Source organism: Geospiza fortis, unplaced genomic scaffold, assembly GCF_000277835.1.
Source record: "Geospiza fortis unplaced genomic scaffold, GeoFor_1.0 scaffold27, whole genome shotgun sequence".
NCBI lineage: Eukaryota > Metazoa > Chordata > Aves > Passeriformes > Thraupidae > Geospiza > Geospiza fortis.
Genome location: NW_005054329.1, coordinates 4,099,352 through 4,115,146, shown reverse-complemented (window position 1 = coordinate 4,115,146; position 15,795 = coordinate 4,099,352). Strand labels below are relative to the sequence as shown.

At 44.4% G+C, this 15,795-nt stretch overlaps 1 protein-coding gene across 1 annotated transcript in view; it reads left to right on the top strand.

The window, feature by feature from the left end:
- Window positions 1-11,132: 11,132 nt before the first annotated feature.
- Window positions 11,133-15,795, top strand: part of CFAP77 (cilia and flagella associated protein 77) — a 46,282-nt gene continuing 41,619 nt past the window's right edge. Inside the window, exon 1 of the mRNA XM_031057297.1 lies at window positions 11,133-11,186. Coding sequence (XP_030913157.1) covers window positions 11,133-11,186 — 54 coding nt within the window. The remainder of the gene's footprint in view (window positions 11,187-15,795) is intronic.

Below are 15,795 nucleotides of genomic sequence, written 5' to 3'. Positions count from 1 at the left end.
CCCATCCCACAGCCCCCGGGGAGGGTGAGGATGAGGGGTCACGGTCACCGCGGGCAGCTCCACAGCAGAAAAGTTTCCCCTTGAAGCCGTTAAAATCAGTTTCCCCCCCCCCACACACTGATTTATATGACAAGGAAATTGTGTTTGCCCGCTGCTCCTTCACAAGCATGGCCGTGTTTTAACGAGCAGCCCGCAGCCGGTGATGGGCACAGAGCAGGATGGGCTCTCCCTGCCAGGGTTTCCCCAAGTCCTGAGGTCTGGGAAGCACTTGGGGACAGGGACCCGGGGTTTGTGTCACACAAACGGTACCCACCTAAATCACACCGCCCTTGGAAGGGGCTGCCCAGGGCAATTTGGAGCCACTGCTCTGGAGGAGCCCAAGGAATGCCTGGCACTCAGCACCCTGCTCTGGGTGACAAGGTGCTGATAAGTCACAGGCTGGGATTGATGATTTTGGGGATCTTTTCCACCCCAAGTGAATCTGTGGTTCTGTAATTTACATTTTTAGACCTGCTCTGGAGGTTCTACTCTGTAGGAACATCGGGGGGTAGCACGGTTGGGACAGAGGGAGATGAGAGATCTCTGCAGCCAGGTCGTGGAACTCGGGGTTTATTGCAAAGGGCCTGGGTGCAGGGCCCTGCTGGGAGCTGCCAGCCACAGCTGGAGCAGGGCCCAGAGAAGAGAGGGGGAGAGAGGATGAGATGGTGAGAGAGTAAGAGGGTAAGAGAGCGAGGTTCTTGTTACAATACAATAAATCTTCTTCTGTGTTGAATATTCTTATTCTCACTAACCAATCTAGTACAAGATACAAATCCTACAGCATTTACATACAGCCTATAAGAATCATTACATTACCATCCTGTGTTACATTTTAAACCTTAAAAACTCCTCTTTGGGGCCCCTTCTGCCAAGCTGTAGGGTCTGCTCTGACCCTTGGGCCTGTCTGCAAGCAGAGGGTGTTGTTTGATCCAAAGGGGATCACCTTCAGCTGGCCATGCCATTGTTTTCCCATTGTTCATATCTCAAAGTTTACTTTCATTTCAATCTCACTTATAGTTTCTATATTCTCAAAATCTTTTGCCAGGCAATCATATTTATAAGGCTTTCCTGTTCCATCTTCCCCAACACTGCTCCCTTCCCAAACTCCCGGCACGTCTCAGTTCGTTATTCCCACTCCCATCTGAGCTGGGCGTGCGGCTCCCAAAGTTTTAATCACCTCGCTTGGGTCGGTTCCTTCTCCTCGCCACCCACCGCAGCCAGGCTGTCCCCGAGCAGCAGCTGAAGTGCAGCTCTCGTCCCCTGGATGGCACTCGCAGAACGGCAGCGAGCGAGCCCCGGGCACCGAGCGCTCTCCTCGCCCTTCCCCTGCCACAATTCCGGCTCCCCAGCCTCGGTTCTCCTCTTAAACCTCGCCTTTCCAGCCGGAGATCGGCTCTTGGCTTCCCTCCGTAATCGCACCCGGCACCGGCAGGCTTGGAAGTTGGTAAAATTCGGGAATTTGGAGTGTCACTGGAAATGTGAGGCTTTGCGGTGTTGAATTCTTTTGTAACTCTAAAAATCTATTGGGGGATTTTGTCAGGCACAGAAAAAAAAGCAGGCTTTACACCAGAACTCACTTGTTCAAATCCACACCTTCTACTTTCTTTTCTCTGGATCCCCTGAAGTTTGATGGGAAAGAGAACTCTTGCAGAGCATCCTGGCACTGGGAATTCTGAGCAATTTTAAATTAATGTTTTAATAAATTAAGAGACAATCTGGATTCCTGCAATCTGGTGAAACTAAACTTGGCGCAAGTTTTAGAAGGAAAAGGTAGTGTTCAATTTCAGTATTCTGGATGATTTCTGTTTTCTCAAGGCTTCTTTGCAGGAGGGTTTGTGCTGGTAGGGATGTGAGGAGATTTGCATCCCCCCGGTGCAATCCTCGAGCATGGAGTAAGCAGGGTGATAACAGGGACACTTGCACTCTTGGAACCAGCAGTAATTGCACTTCATGGTGGGTTCTGCTGGAGTTTGTGCAGCAAACTGCTGCCCCTCTGCCAGCTGCCCCCAACACTGCCCCGGGGAGTGCTGCATTCACCGGGGTGTCCCTGTCTGCCGAGAGGTGATAGGGGTGGCGTGGCAGCTCGCCGCACAAACGTGACACACTGACAGCATCACCCCTCTGCCCTTCCTCCTCCTCCTCCTCCTCCTCCTGCTGCTTCCAGGAATCACAAACACCTCTTGGAATCCCCTCCTCCCCAGGGCAGCCCTGGGGACCCAGCACTCTGGAGAGGATGGCCAGCAGGTCCCGGCCCTGAAGGACTGAAGGACACAAAGATGGCTTAGGAGAAAAGGACAAAAGGTTTGGAGCCAAGTGCAGCTTGGAGGAGTGCTGCTGGCAGCCGAGGGAGGGCATGAGGAACACACAGCTCCAACAGCTGCCAGGGAGGGTCTCTGGGCAGCAAATATACAAAAACCTGAGGCCAGTGGAAATGGATGGGACACTTGGTCCCTGATCCTCCTCCAGATAGTACTTGGACCCCAAAACACCAGTGCAAGTGTGACAAATCTACTCTGCAGCAGGCAAAGGACATCCTTCTTTCTCTCTGAGTTATTTTATGTATGTTCTGGTTATGGCATCGTGTATCCTGCCTCACTCTGCCCAGCCCCAGCCTCCCCACAGGATGTGTTCACCCACACACTCTGGCTACAAAACCATCATCTTCTAGGGATGAATGCTCTGTTACTCTGCTAGAATGCATGTTGTGTTTTAATTAATCAAGGAGTTAATTTAGTTATCAGTATATATTTGCTTGCAGCATAAAACTGAGGAAAGCATTTCATCTACTGATGCCAGTAAAAATCTGAGCCAAGCATTTTTGGTCTGTTTTCACCAGTAAAAGCCTTAGCCAAGCACTTTTCCAGTACAAACTTACTGAAAACTCCCGTGTTACAAAAATAAACCAGCTCTGGGCAGGAAATAGGAGTTCACCACACTTAACCCTGGAAAGCTCGACACAGACTTCAGAAATAGTGACCCGCAGCAGTTTGATTACATTTAGACTAGCATCTTCTGTATAATATGGTATAATTGAGTTCAAGACATCACTGACAAAGTCATTGTCGCCAGCAAAGAGTTGGATTTACCTTCCTTAGTGTGTGAAGGTAAATGGGAAATCCAGCCCCAAGTGCCAAAGCATCCCCTTACCTGTCCAGGTGGAGCCAGGGGCCACGCAGGGAGCAGGAACTGTTCTCCAGGAGAAGCCCTGAGAAGCATCTGGCTCATCTTCAGAGCCCCTACTGCTGCTCCCAACATGGAAAAGTCGTTCCCAAACTGGCAGTTCTGAGGAAGAAGAGGAGGAGGATGGTGCTGCTGCTCTGCTGGCCAGGAAAGGCTGGCACCAGGTCCCAGGGCAGACTGCAGGAGAAGCAGATTTAACAAACAACCGCTGGAATGTGCAGTGTTTATTTTACAAGCTTGTTATTTACATGACAACTGATGCCAGGCTGTCTTTATTGGTCTGAATGCCAGGACATTTAGGGTTCATTTTCCTAAGCTTTCCTCTACAGCCCTGAGGGCTGCAAGTTTTTCCTTTTTTTTTTCCAAATGAGATTGAACAGAAGCTACAGGATTCAGGCAATAAAATTTCAGCAGCTATGATCTCCAGAAGAAGAATATATGATCAAAAAACTCCCAAAACCACGGGAACTGCCACACTGATAGCCTTGGCTTTGGAGTTCCCAGCAAAGGAAGGATTTGCCAGGCCAGGAGAGGGAAATGCCCTTTTTGGTGGGTGAAGGGGATGAACAGAAAAGCTTTCCCTGGGCTCACCCAGGAGCCTGCTCCGTTACCCAAGGGATTCCACTCCCTGTGTGGGTACCAAGTAAAGGCAGAAATCACCCACCACGTTTTTCTTTTTCCTTTCGTGCCTATTGAAGATCACAATGAAGTATTTCTGAGCTGTCTGACTGTCACAGATCAAGGCACTGCTGACAATTGTTGCAAAATTATTTTGATTTCTGGAAGGATCCATAGGATGGACGCTACAAACGCAAGTGGGGCCATTTTGTCAAACTAAAATTTTGTCACATAGTGAAAAAAGAGAAGAAAAAGCTGTAATTAAGCAAGAGACAGAGCTGGACAAGTGCATGGTGTGAATAAGAATATTACAACTTTGAGCTGTAAACTGCATCATCACAAACATCTCTTGGAATAGAAATTACTGACAGGGCAGGTTTTCCATCACTCTGAAGCTTTTATTATTGACCTGGACTATGGCTGCAACAGGGCTTTTACATCTGAATGCTGTGCTTCATCTTTGAGCCTTTATTCCTCAGCTTCCTGGGCGATTTGGGTTTTTCTTTTTTTAACATTCTCTCCAAATCCACTCATCTTCTTTATCTTTTCTGGCACCAGCCTGACGAGGAGCCAAGGTGAACTCGGCAAGGGTGAGGAATGGGACTGACAGGAGCAAAATCATTTCCTTTGCACAGAGCACCCTCACAGCCCAGGGAGGTCCCTCTGCTGCCCTCAAGGGACCTGGAGCCACAGCCAGGATCTGAACCAAGCTCCCCCCAGTGCCAAACTGCTGATCACAGCCCTGTCAGGCTTTGGGGAACTTCCCTCAGGTGTTAGCTTTGATGATTTCAATAACTCTGTTCCCTCCCCTAACCCAAACCTGCTCACAGCTATTTGGGATCAATAAATTTATTGGAAACTTGGTCAGAGAGCAGAGTTCAGTTTCTCTGTCTCTCACAGACAGAGCAGCCACAAGTACCATGAGCTGTATTTGGAATAAGGTTGTTTTATTTGGTGTCAGTTATGCTCTTTACCTCAAATCACTGCATGTGCTGAACATCCTGCCTTCTGTGCTTGCTGCTTGGGGACACTGAGGTTTAATTAGTGTTTATGCAGCATTTTGTGTGCTTATTGCTATTATTATTATATCACAAGTACTATTATATTTTTGCAGTCTAAGTTGAGTGTTGTGCTTTTAAAAATGTATTCTGAGATGGCTATGCAGTGCCTCAATAATTCATTAGAGAAACAAACTAATGAAGGGCTGGTTAGTCAAATAATCATTAGGTTTGGTTCTGAGCTTTCCTTCCAATGCTCTGACTTCTAAGGGTTTTCTTCTCAGCATGAACTCATTTAAGATTTTAAATGAATTATTTCGTACACTAAAAATTAAACTCCTTATGAGCTTTAGTGCCCTCCCATATTTTGCACAGGCACTGCTGAAATAAATAAGGTATTTCCAAGAGGCAAGTAAACATTCTGCATGAATAAAAGTAGTAGGTTTTTCCTCCTGGTTGTTTGAACACAGGCTCCAAAGTGCCAGCTGTGACTCAGCAGGCAGAGGGACAGCCCCAGCAGCACGGCCTGGGGAGCTGCTCACTCCCAAGATCCACAGGCAGGATGTAAAATCAAGCAAAAGGGCATTTTGATCCTTTATGTGAACAAAACAATGCAAATTGGTGAGACTAATAAGCCCAGAAACATTACAAGGTGAATGCCTTTTATGTTTGTGAAAATCTTCTATGTTTATTTGTCTAATACAATGGAAAGAAAGCTTCAAAGGCTCTTTGATTTAAAAGTGCATTATTGAAGTCAGCCAGCACAATAATAATGGTTAGACCAAATTGTTGCATTGTGACCCTAATAGCAGTGCTGCTGTCAGAGCAGAGAACATCTGTACAGCCTCTTGCCCGAGTTGGTGGGGATGTAAAAACAAAAAATTAAGCCAAAGGATGAGAGGATGTAGGCAGGATAGGGGAAAAACTAAAATGAAATGGGTACAAATGCATCCATACATTCACAGTGCACCCAGAGCTGCTGCAGGCTATAAATTTTTATGATAAACCTAAAACTCAAGCTTTATTCTCTGAAAGATTTAAGAAACTTTGGGGGAGAGCCACTGCCTGTTTTAGTGCTGCCCCCAAACCACACTAAGCCAAGAGAAGATTTTCAGGCGAATTCAAATTGAAGACACCACAGAGAAAGTCAGGGATATCCCAAATCCCACTGGAGTGTCCTTAACCCACCAACTCTGCTCTGGGGACAGCAAACCCAGCAGGCTGAGAGCAGCTAAAACTTGTAACAGCACAGGAATATCTCTGCCCTCTTTCCTCTCCAACCTCAGCTTCTCACTCCAACACCAACTAAAATTCTCCTTCTCTGGAAGAGGCATCACAAAGTGCCCTGAGCACAGAGGAAAAGCTGGAGGGGGCTCAGTGAGGACAGTGCTGGACAGGAGAGTGTTGGGTAGGCAAACAGTCAGTGGCTGCCCAAGGAAAAGGTGAAAAACTCTTTATTTTTAAACATTTCGCACAATCATTCTCCTCTTTTTGAGTGCAGAACGTAGAGCAAAGAGAGCATGTTGTCAGTTCCTGACCAGCGTTTTCAGTTCCTGATTTTTGGGAGTTTTTAGCCACGCTTTCCCCAAGGGCAGATTGCTTTCCATGCAAATTCTTAGAGATGCTCTTATGCCTAATTATTGGATTTCAGAAGCTTTTGTCATCTTGCAAGGATTGTTTTGTTCTTGCTTGGCTGCTCACATTGTACAGATTAGACAGAACCTGCATTTCTTAGAATATTTTCTTTTTTAACCATTTGTACTTTATAAAATGAATTACACTGACTTTCCCACTCACATTTATTTGAAGTAGCAAAGATAAATGCAAGTGGGATCTACTACTAGATTTCCAGCAACAGCCTTTAAGAAAACTTCAATATCAAGGGAAATATCTCTAGTTTGATTTGTTTAAGCAAACCAACACGAGGTTTGTGCCTAAAAATCTTACAAGTGAAACCTGATTAAAAATAATAGCGTAACTCCCAGGCTGGGGGGATAAAAACCCTCAAAGCAAACACAGTGAACCTTGCATTGCTCCATAAAGAGCAAACCAGCCTGAAAAATAACACTGGTTTTAATCAGGAGCTTTGGCTTGCTCGCCCAGGTAGAAGAGCCCCTTTGTTTGCAGCTTTTCAACTTCCCGACTTACATTTGCTGTCTCCATCACCCTCCTGGTGGCTCCCAGGGGATTCCAGTGGGCTGGTCAGGACTGTAACTCCATTAATTACCACGTATTACAGTGTGTTAAAGCCTTTAGACAACCACAAATGCAACTTTCCCTGCACGGGGAGCCGCTGCATTTGTCATCCCGGCTCTGCTCCCGATGCCATCCCACCTCTGCCACCAAAATCAGGCAGCTAAAATTGTTCCCAGCTTAGCCCCAGCCCTGAAAAGCACAGTCCCAGCTCACACGGGCAGTTAGTTAGCATTTAGATAGGCTGGGACAGGGCTCTGTACAATAGGCATCAAAGCTGAACTCTTGGTGCAGCGAGAGGGATTAATTTCTTTAACCAACATGCCTGATCTGGCCTATCTCATTACCCTGCCTTGTCAGTGTCGATGTTAGATTTGATTGAAGATTATACCATTTAGGCCTTTCCCCTGCTTTCCACAGAAATCAGCCCTATTGAATTGCACATTCTTCCATGGGCCCCTGTCAATACTCAGTGGCCTGAGCCTCTAATTCTGCTTCATTTAAACTTCATCAACTTTTCCAATCAAGTGGAAGGATCTGAAATAGGCTCCGTAAGCAGAAAGGGCCTTTTTCCTTTTGTCAGATAATTTATTCTGTTTTCTCTTTCTCTCCCCCTCGCTTCCCCACCTCTTTCTCTTTTTCTTCTTTTCGCTCCCTTTCCCTGATGCTGAAAATGAGATTACAGTATTTAAATGACTATGATAATCAATCGGGGGACCTTGAGCCGAGATTGAGGTTAATTTTTCTTAGCAGAACAAAGAAGCGTGATGCCATGGGGGATTTGAAGGTGCAATCTGTGTTTCATGCTTGTATTCCTGCTCCCCCCCACCCCAAAACTGCAGTTTTAGGAGTCTTTTCTTGTTACTAACTATGCAGTTGTTGTGATTTTTAAGAGGAGAGGAGAAATGTAATTTTGGGGTTGATAAATAGCTAACAGCCTTCAATCAACGATTTTAATAGGAAAAAACAATTCACTTACATGGAGAGACTGCAGATCTAATGAAAGTGTTATCATTACCTTATTTATTTTTAAATATACTTGGAATAATTTTCTGCAGTTCTAGGAATAGTCCTTCCAGCCTGCACAGCAGAGTTGTGAACTTTTAACTGAATACTCCTTTTACTCAGCCACTCTTCCTACTTAGCAGCTTTCTTGGCTGTTTGGAAAAAAGTTGATGCTTTTGTCATGATTTTGCTAATCAGAAATGGAACCGCTTATGTTCATCTCAGAAGCTGCCTGGAAATGGCTTGTTAAGTCTTTAGATGATGTATTTTTGGTTGTAACACGCCAGCATTCGCTCACCTGGATCTTTCCCATTCCCTGCTCTGGAAGAGAGAAAGAGAAAAATATGCATTTCTTTGCTTCCATCCCAGCTGTCTTGTCAGTGCTGTTTTACATGCTGCCACCCAATGTTATCTTTTATTTGTGTCAGGAGAGAGGATTTGACAACTTCAGTATACAATGTTCATTTGGCAAGGCAAATTTTTCATACCAATTTTGAGTGGAAAATGAAACCATCTTTCAACACAACGAGCGACATCATTTTTGGACAGACTTATTATGAGAAGAAGAATTGCAAAACTTTATTTCCCTGCACGATGCAGGAGGAAAAACAAACCAGGAAATGAGACATTTAAACAAACAAACAAAAAAAAAAAAAAACCCCAAACATGTATGAATGTTTGAGGCCATCAGTTTGTTTTAGAAATAAAAAATAACCACCAGCTGCTGTCAGGTAGCTGTGGCCTCCTTTTTGTTAATCAGATGCTGCTGAATTTGGTTGCATCATAATGTAGCTTTGTTTCAAACCTTTTAAGCTCTCAGATAACTGGGGAAGGCAGACCAGGCTGACTTTAGAGGTTTGTCAGCTTTTGCCAAGCAAATCAACACTGGAGTTTGGGAAGGGGCTCAGGGCCTGAGAGAGGGAGGGTCCAGGGGCATTTTAAGGTGCTTTGCCTCCACCCAGAATCCCAAATGTAACTTCTGGCAGTACTAAATAGTCTGAACAATTACTGGAAAAATCTCATGGTAAATGGTGCTGTCCCATGTGTGTCACAGCAGGTTCCTTGGGGATGAGGGCTGGTGTCTGACAGCCCCCAGCACAAAGGGCTTCTGCTCCACGGCCAGGACTGGCTGTGCCACTGCAGAGTGAGGGCCCAGGACACTTAAATGGATATTGCCTGAGGAGCACCATGCATTAAAAAGGGCTGTCAAAGCTTCACTGGGTGACAAATCCATTTTAGCCCCCAGGACCCTGCAGGGTTGGGAGGTGCAGCCTGAGAGCTGCGTGGGTTTGGGCTGAATGTCTTCCATGTCCTCAGCCCCTGGTGGGAATTGATGCTCTTTGGTGCTCCAGCTTTGCCCCTCTGGGAATTTTACCCCCCAAAAAAGCAGCAGCAGCCCCAAAATGTTCAGCCCCATACATGTGGAAGGAGCTGTGTGTGTTTCAGGCAGTGTTTCGCTCTAAGAGTTTTCTCTGTGAATTTTACCCCCCCAAAAACACAACAGCAGACCCAAAATGTTCAGCCTCACAGGCGTGGAAGGAGCTGTTCATATTTCAGGCAGTGTTTTGCTCTAAGAGTTTTTTCTCTGTGAAGTTTACCCCCCAAAAAAGCAGCAGCAGCCCCAAAATGTTCAGCCCCACAGACATGAAAGGAGCTGTGTGTGTTTCAGGCAGTGTTTTGCTCTAAGAGTTTTCTCTCTTTAAGCAAATGTTGACTCACCAAGGGGAAATTAAAACTCCATTAGACATTGCCACACTGCAGAACAGACCCCATTACAGTGGTTGAGCTGCAATTAATTGGTTTCCTCAGATATCACTTAATTCTGGGATGGCACGGAGAGATGGGAAGGACAAGGCTGATCTAAACAATAATTTCCCAAAATAACATAATCTAAATAAACTAATGAAGTGATTACATAGTTATTAATCTAATATGAAGAAGAGTCAGAAGAAAATATTGGGTATATAACAATTTAGAAAGAACAGTAGAGTTAATACCATTCTGGTTAGATTCATCATGAGGCAATCAGCATTTGTGCTTAGGGATGGATGCTGGTTTTGCAGATTAATTATATTTTGTGCTAAAAGCTGCCATTTCAAAGTGTCTCATCTTCTGCTTTTTTTGGTCTGTTGTTCATATTCAACTTTTCAACACCCAGATGGAAGGGACCACTGCCTGTGAAGCAGTGCAGGTTTGGGGGTTGTTTTGTTTTTAAATTAAAGTGAATTTTGGATTAAGAAATGTAAAGCAAAATAACCATAAAATTAGACTCCCTTGTGTGCAGATAGAATAATCAGCATTTTGAAAATATTCTGGCCCAGGGAGGGCTCTCCACAGGCATTCCCAGTGCAGAGAGGCAGTGGGGAGCTGGGGGTGCCTTGGGTGCTCTGGGGGTCCCCAGGGCCAGGCAGGGTCCCCCCAGCCTGGGGCCAGTGCAGGGAGCAGATCCAGCCATTCCCACAGAGCTCAGTCCCTTGCATCATCAGGGTAGAGAAAGTATTTGGCTTCAGGAGAATAAATAACTAGGCCTTATAAGTCATAAAAAATGTATTACAAGAAAAATACAGTGCAGCTATAAATAGAAAACAAAGCAACTCCTATATAAACTTTTACAATCGTCGCTACTCTGACTATTTTTCACTGTCTGGTTTTAAGTGAGTTTAGCATCTGTGATCTCTGAAGGCTGAGATCCCTTGAAGCTGCTGCTCTCCTGGCAGTGCTCTGGCCTCTCTGCAGGGCTCCCCCGGGTTGGGAGATGAGTTTTGGTGACAGGAGCTCAGGAGTGACTGCTCAGCCTGGCTGAGGCTCTGGTCAGTCCCAACCTGGAACTTTGATGTTCCCTCCCTCCTCTTTTTTAAAGTATTTTAATGTGTATTTGTGACAGTCTGACATGTAGCAGTTACTTCAATAAAAGAGATCACCAGTCCCTGCAAGCCTCCACAGATCCAGACCTTAATATGAAATAAACTCCATACAGCAAGGCATTAATCATTCAGGGATACATCATTACTGTCTCCCTTTTGGTTATTACTTAAAATAGTTCACATAGGTAACATCAAGCACTCAGAATAATTTCTAAACCTTTGTGAAGGAAGAGACATGGCTTTTGAAGAAGCCAGTATTATCTCCACATTGTGCTCAGCTGAAGTCAGGGTGAGTTTGTTTTCAGGGCAGATGAACTGCACTTTGTGCTTTCACACTTCAGTGTTAAACACTTTTTGTCATCTGGTCTGATTTTCTTTTTGTCATGTCAAGCAATGAAGTGGAAGAATTTGGTGGTTGAAACACCTTAATGCAAAAGGGTATTAACTTTACTCTGCTGGTACCCACAGCAAAGAAAGTACCTCAAAAGTACCTCGAATTTCAACTAAACTCAGCTGTGTGAAGCTCTGACTTTGAAAAATCAAATCCTGACTGTGACCCCACCATAAATACTCCACCACAGAGTACTCCCAGCACTGAAACTCCCACGTGTAGCTAATGGGGTGTTCCAAGGGAAAGACTGAGCTGCCTTGGCTGGACAGTGATGAACAATTAGAGGTTGCAGGACCCAGGTGTAATGAAGAATCCACAGTTAAATATTCAGGTCAGGGAAAGTAGGCCACGGAGCTAAATGGTGAATCCTAATAATCCTAATGGAATCCTAATAACCCTAACAGAGTCGTGGAGGAGGACATTTTGTGCAGCTCACATCTTAAGAAATGTGATGTTTTCCTGTGTGTGAGATCTTGGGCTGCATCAAATCCCTGACTGCAATGTGGTGGCTCCAGCTTGTTTGAAAATAAACCTGGGCATTGCAGTGGGGTCACTCACACCTCTGTGGGTGTGGGGGAGAGCAAATGAGCTCTTCTGGACATGCACCCTGGACTGCACTCCCAGCTGTGCAAACTGCTGGCTGGAAATGCTGGATGAGGGTTTCTTAAAGAGCAGACCCATTGGGGTAATTTCTACAAAAATGTGAAATTCAGCAAGCGATAACTGGAAAAAGCAATTTCCTTTCCATTAAATGTGGGCTCTTGCTTTGTTTTCCTCCTAAACTCTCAAAATCCCCTTTTCTAAAACACTCCCCCAGCCTCTTCTAGCTGGGGTCTCTTTGCTCACCCCCCTCCTGCAAGGCTGCCAGCATCCCACAGTCCCTTTAATTTAGGAATTTAACAAGTAATTCTAAATTGGGATGCTGGAAAAGCTGTGATCGTATCTACCATGTCTATCCTATCAGATGTGGTTCTGTGCTTTCCCTGCCCTGAAAACAAAGGGGAAGAGAGTTGAACACATGGTATCCTCAACTAGAAAGGACTTTGCTGTAAGAGGATATTGAGTTGTTTTGTAAAGCCCAATATTACGCTTGAATTATGCCTGAATAAGGAGAAAGGACATTGTTAAAGAGCCCTAAACATTGACCATAGTGGATCTTCTTTCTTCCAAGCCCTTCAGCAGCGTTGTTTTTGGCTGGTAATGATTTGGTATTGTATTTATAAGCCGTCAGGGTAATCCAGAGAGCAGCAGGAGGGGCAGTTGCCTTAAATAAAGCTTTACAATGCTGCTAATTAAAATGATCCTTCCTCTCCCTGTGATGACTAATGAGACAGAAAGAAGAACCAGGGAGGGTTAATGAAAATGTTGCCGTGAGATTCCCTATTTTTAATTGGTCTTTGTAATGTTTTAATCTTCTTTATAGTGTGGGGGTGGAAATGGAGAAATATTCTTTCAACCTTTCTTACACCGTGTAGCACGTGGCATTTGAAACATCCAGGTCTAGCTTTATATTAGGAGTCTGTAGCCACAGCTCTGAGGCAGAGTGTAGCCTTGAGATGGAAGAAGCAATTTCAGACTTAACTGAGACCAGAAAGAAGAAATGTGAAAGCTGGTTTAAAGCTCAGGCTTCCAAAGCTCCAAGGGAGCATTCGTACCCTGAGGACTGGGGCTAAGATCTATTGTGAAGGATTGGCACTGATGCTCAATAGTATTTACAGCTTTAGGTCATGATGCTCTGTTAAATGCAATATTTATCCCATGAGCATGTCACAGTTCACCTCAGATGTCAAGAATTCAATTAATATTCTATTTAATAGAACACACCATGACCTAACCTTTTAATACTCTTAGTGCGTCTGAGCCCTCCTTATTAGTGTCACTTTCCAACTTTCCTTCTCAGCTGATGCATCTCACAACAACTGGGATGGGGAAATTGGGAGCAGGGGGAGAGGGGAAGAGATTTAAATTACTTTTGGACCTCACTGTGAGGATTCAGCAGCTTTATCCTCTGTAAAACCTGGCTCCCAGGGGTTTAGCACACCCTGCTTTCCCCATTTTCAAGGGTTGACGTTCTGCAAGTTCCAACTTTCTGTCGATTCAAACCCACAAAAGGCACTGCCAAATTTTTCATGGTTTGAGCTGATCCAGTTTCAAACAGCATTGCCCCTGCCTCACATCACGTTATCGAGCTGGGGATCAGGGGAAAGCATTCATGTGAGGAACACCTGCAGGATTCAATCTTTGGCTTCAGATTTTTGTCTGTGTGCTGTGGGGGTGGGTTACAAATACCCTGGGATTGGGAGATCAGCACTGCAGAGATTTTCCTGCATTGCATCTGGAAACTGTCTCAGGAAGTGAGGTCCCTTGGATGCACCATGATTTTACAGATCAGAATAGAAAATTGGAGCGTTCCTTCAATGAGCAAACAGGGCAGCCCAGTTTCAATGTTTGTGGTGGAAATCAGAGCCTCAGAAGCAGCTTTTGCCATCCTTGTGTCACCTCTAATGAGCTACCAGCAGAAAGCCATAAAAACCAGTAAATTGTGTGTTTCAGATCATATGAATTAGAAGACAGGCTTAGTAATCTGGTGGGATTTATAGCAAGCTTTTTAAAAGAATTGAATTAATTTTAAAAACTCCTAATTGGGATCTGCTTCTGGCTGATATTTTCCTGTGCGAGACCTGCGTGACACATTAGAAATGGAAAGAGCTTGAAAGCAAATAAGTGTTTTAAATTACTCTGTGTCGTTGTAGCCTTTAAATTTTGAGAAGGATTAAACAGCAAAGTGTTTTTTGAAGGCAGCACTTGCCTGCCTTGAGGCAGGAGGGCAGGATGGGTTTAGCACAGAGAACACCTGGGAAGGGGCCACGCTATTACCACCCCTGTGATTTCAGCAAGATTTGTTGGGAAGATCAACCAATAAATACAGAGCCTGTACTGCAGCTCCTTAGAGTGGGAGGAAGAACAGACATTGTGCCAGATATTTTCATGCAACTATATTCATTATTTATGCAGAAGAAGAGATATTTCAGGAAAACAGAGCTGAACCATGAGTGACAAGGTATCTTTCCAGAGCGTAGGGTGCAGGAAAATTGCACTGGGGTTGACAGCTTTTTAATGTAGAGTCTCTATTTCACTGAATTACTGCATGTTGGCATTTCAAAAGTACAAGATGACCTATTTATTAGCTGTGAATCAAACAGAAATTACATGCTAGAAAATAAAAAAGTTGTATGTTTCTTCCAGCTGGTAAGATGCTTATCCTACAGAAATAATATATACAGAGAGGAAAAGCTGGAAACAAAGGATCATCAATCACAAGGCACTAAATTTAACGTTGTAGGACCTGTATTTGTCATATAATATTGCAATCATATGTGCTTGTTCCCTTACATGTGATGTAATCTTAAATGTATGTGTGTCATAATACTTTAAAATTTCACTACCCCTGCTCTGCTTAGGCTCCTATCACCCTCTTCCCTTTTGGAGAGGGAATAGTGGCTTGGAAACTTGGCTTTAACAGTAACCTGCTTGTAAATGGGCAGTGCCAGAACCTCAGGAGGAAGGTGACCAGCTACCAAACTGAATATTAGAAACTACCAGGCCGTGCAGATGGAACATTTCCCTGTGGAAAGGGCAAAAGTGGGAGGAAAAACTGACAAAAGAACCCAAGTAGTGGCCCTGCACTTTGCTAGAGGCAGATGCCACAGCTGAAGGAAATAGCATGCTATTTGAAGAGTGGAAATTCAGCTTTCCCTGGGAATTTTGATGCCTTGGATCTGAACAAAGGGCCAGAAAGAAAAAGCTACACTTGTTGGATTTGCCGACTGACACTCAAATGAAGGTGGAACAAATTCCTGCCTTCTCTACCCTCATGATCTTACATAAACAATTAGATAAAGTCGCAGGAGCAAAAATGTCCAAGCACAAATCTGGAGCAGTGTCAAATGTAGCTTTATGAGTGTATTTCATGTACCTTTTAGCTCAGAAAGGAAATAACTTTATATACTTTCATCTTTCACTCCAAGTATCACCATCAATATGAAGAGTAAACACTACTTAGGAAATCCAGATGAATTTGTATCACATACATAGTGGCTATATTTTTAAAAAGAATTAAAGTGAAAACCACAAATTGGCTGTGGTTGCTGCCAGGTTTTTTTCTCAAACCTGGCAGTTTTGTACCCAAATCCATTCTGGAGTAGCAACTTCCAAAACCAGGGCTCTATTATACCCCAATGACTGTGTCCAAGAGCACCAAACCCATCCTGACTTTGCAGTAACCATGTCCTGAAGAGGGCAAATGAGCAATAACCTCCCAAAACAATTATAATTTCTGCTAATCCATCCATGTGGCATGAAAAGGGACGGCAGCACTAAAAACTGCTGCTCCAGCTGCCTGCTCCAGAAAGAAATTAAGAGAAAGAAAAATAGCACAAAAATTCCTTTTGACCCATTAGCAGAGCCACGTGGCGAATTTGATAAAGGCACCTTTGGTTCTGCCATT